This window comes from Galeopterus variegatus, unplaced genomic scaffold, assembly GCF_000696425.1.
Source record: "Galeopterus variegatus unplaced genomic scaffold, G_variegatus-3.0.2 Scaffold10576, whole genome shotgun sequence".
NCBI classification, from domain to species: domain Eukaryota; kingdom Metazoa; phylum Chordata; class Mammalia; order Dermoptera; family Cynocephalidae; genus Galeopterus; species Galeopterus variegatus.
In genome coordinates, this window is record NW_007736687.1 from 21,912 (window position 1) to 22,701 (window position 790).

At 54.8% G+C, this 790-nt stretch overlaps 1 protein-coding gene across 1 annotated transcript in view; it reads left to right on the top strand.

Annotated features, from left to right (window-relative positions):
• The window catches only part of LOC103610089 (mucin-3B-like), a 16,071-nt gene that overhangs the window by 6,974 nt on the left and 8,307 nt on the right, over window positions 1-790 (top strand). The window contains 1 exon segment of the mRNA XM_008594329.1: window positions 212-776. Within this exon segment, the coding sequence (XP_008592551.1) occupies window positions 212-776 (565 nt within the window).

The following is a 790-nucleotide window of genomic DNA, read 5'->3' on the forward strand; positions in this document are numbered from 1 at the left end:
CGCCTAAACCCACTCCAGCTGCCACTGCAACCAACCACATGACCTCTCCCACCCCCAGTGACACGTCCACTGGTGAAACCACATGGCCTCGTACCACTGACGTTTCTACCGAATCTCTCTCACACCAAATGACCACTACTCCGACAGTCGCTTCCTCCGTCACTCCCACGCATCCGGTGACTTCAGGGACAATCACCACCTCTCCTCCCAGCACAACCGACGCTTTCACGTCACTCACGAGTCGAATTTCATCTTCTAGACCTCTTTGGAGTACAGAAATCGTCACCACCGGGACCACAAACACCTCCCCTCTACCCAGCTTGATGACCACAGTGCCTACGACCAGTGCCAGGTCCATCCCTGCATCTGACACCACCTACCCCACTGCTCCTAGTACTGCTGTGACACAGTCCACAACTGAAATCACCACTGCCACCATGACAGTGCACACACCTGCCACTGCCACCACTCCCACACCCACCTCCCTCTATCAGCCAACTACAGAGACAGCCACCACTGCTGTCACTGATCTGGTAACAAAAGCCAATGTCACCACATCACACAGCACTCCAAGCTTCAGTTCTTCAAACACACACTCCATTTCCAGTACCCCCACGACGGCCCTCAGCTCACCTCTTTCCACCCCAGGCACCTTGTTGATGAGCACAGCCATGAGTCCATCCTCTCTTAGTACACAAGTTGCTACCACAACACTCACAGCTGTCACTCCCACATCTGTGGGCACCTCTCACTTCTTGACGTCGAAGACAGACCTCCCCACAGCACACAC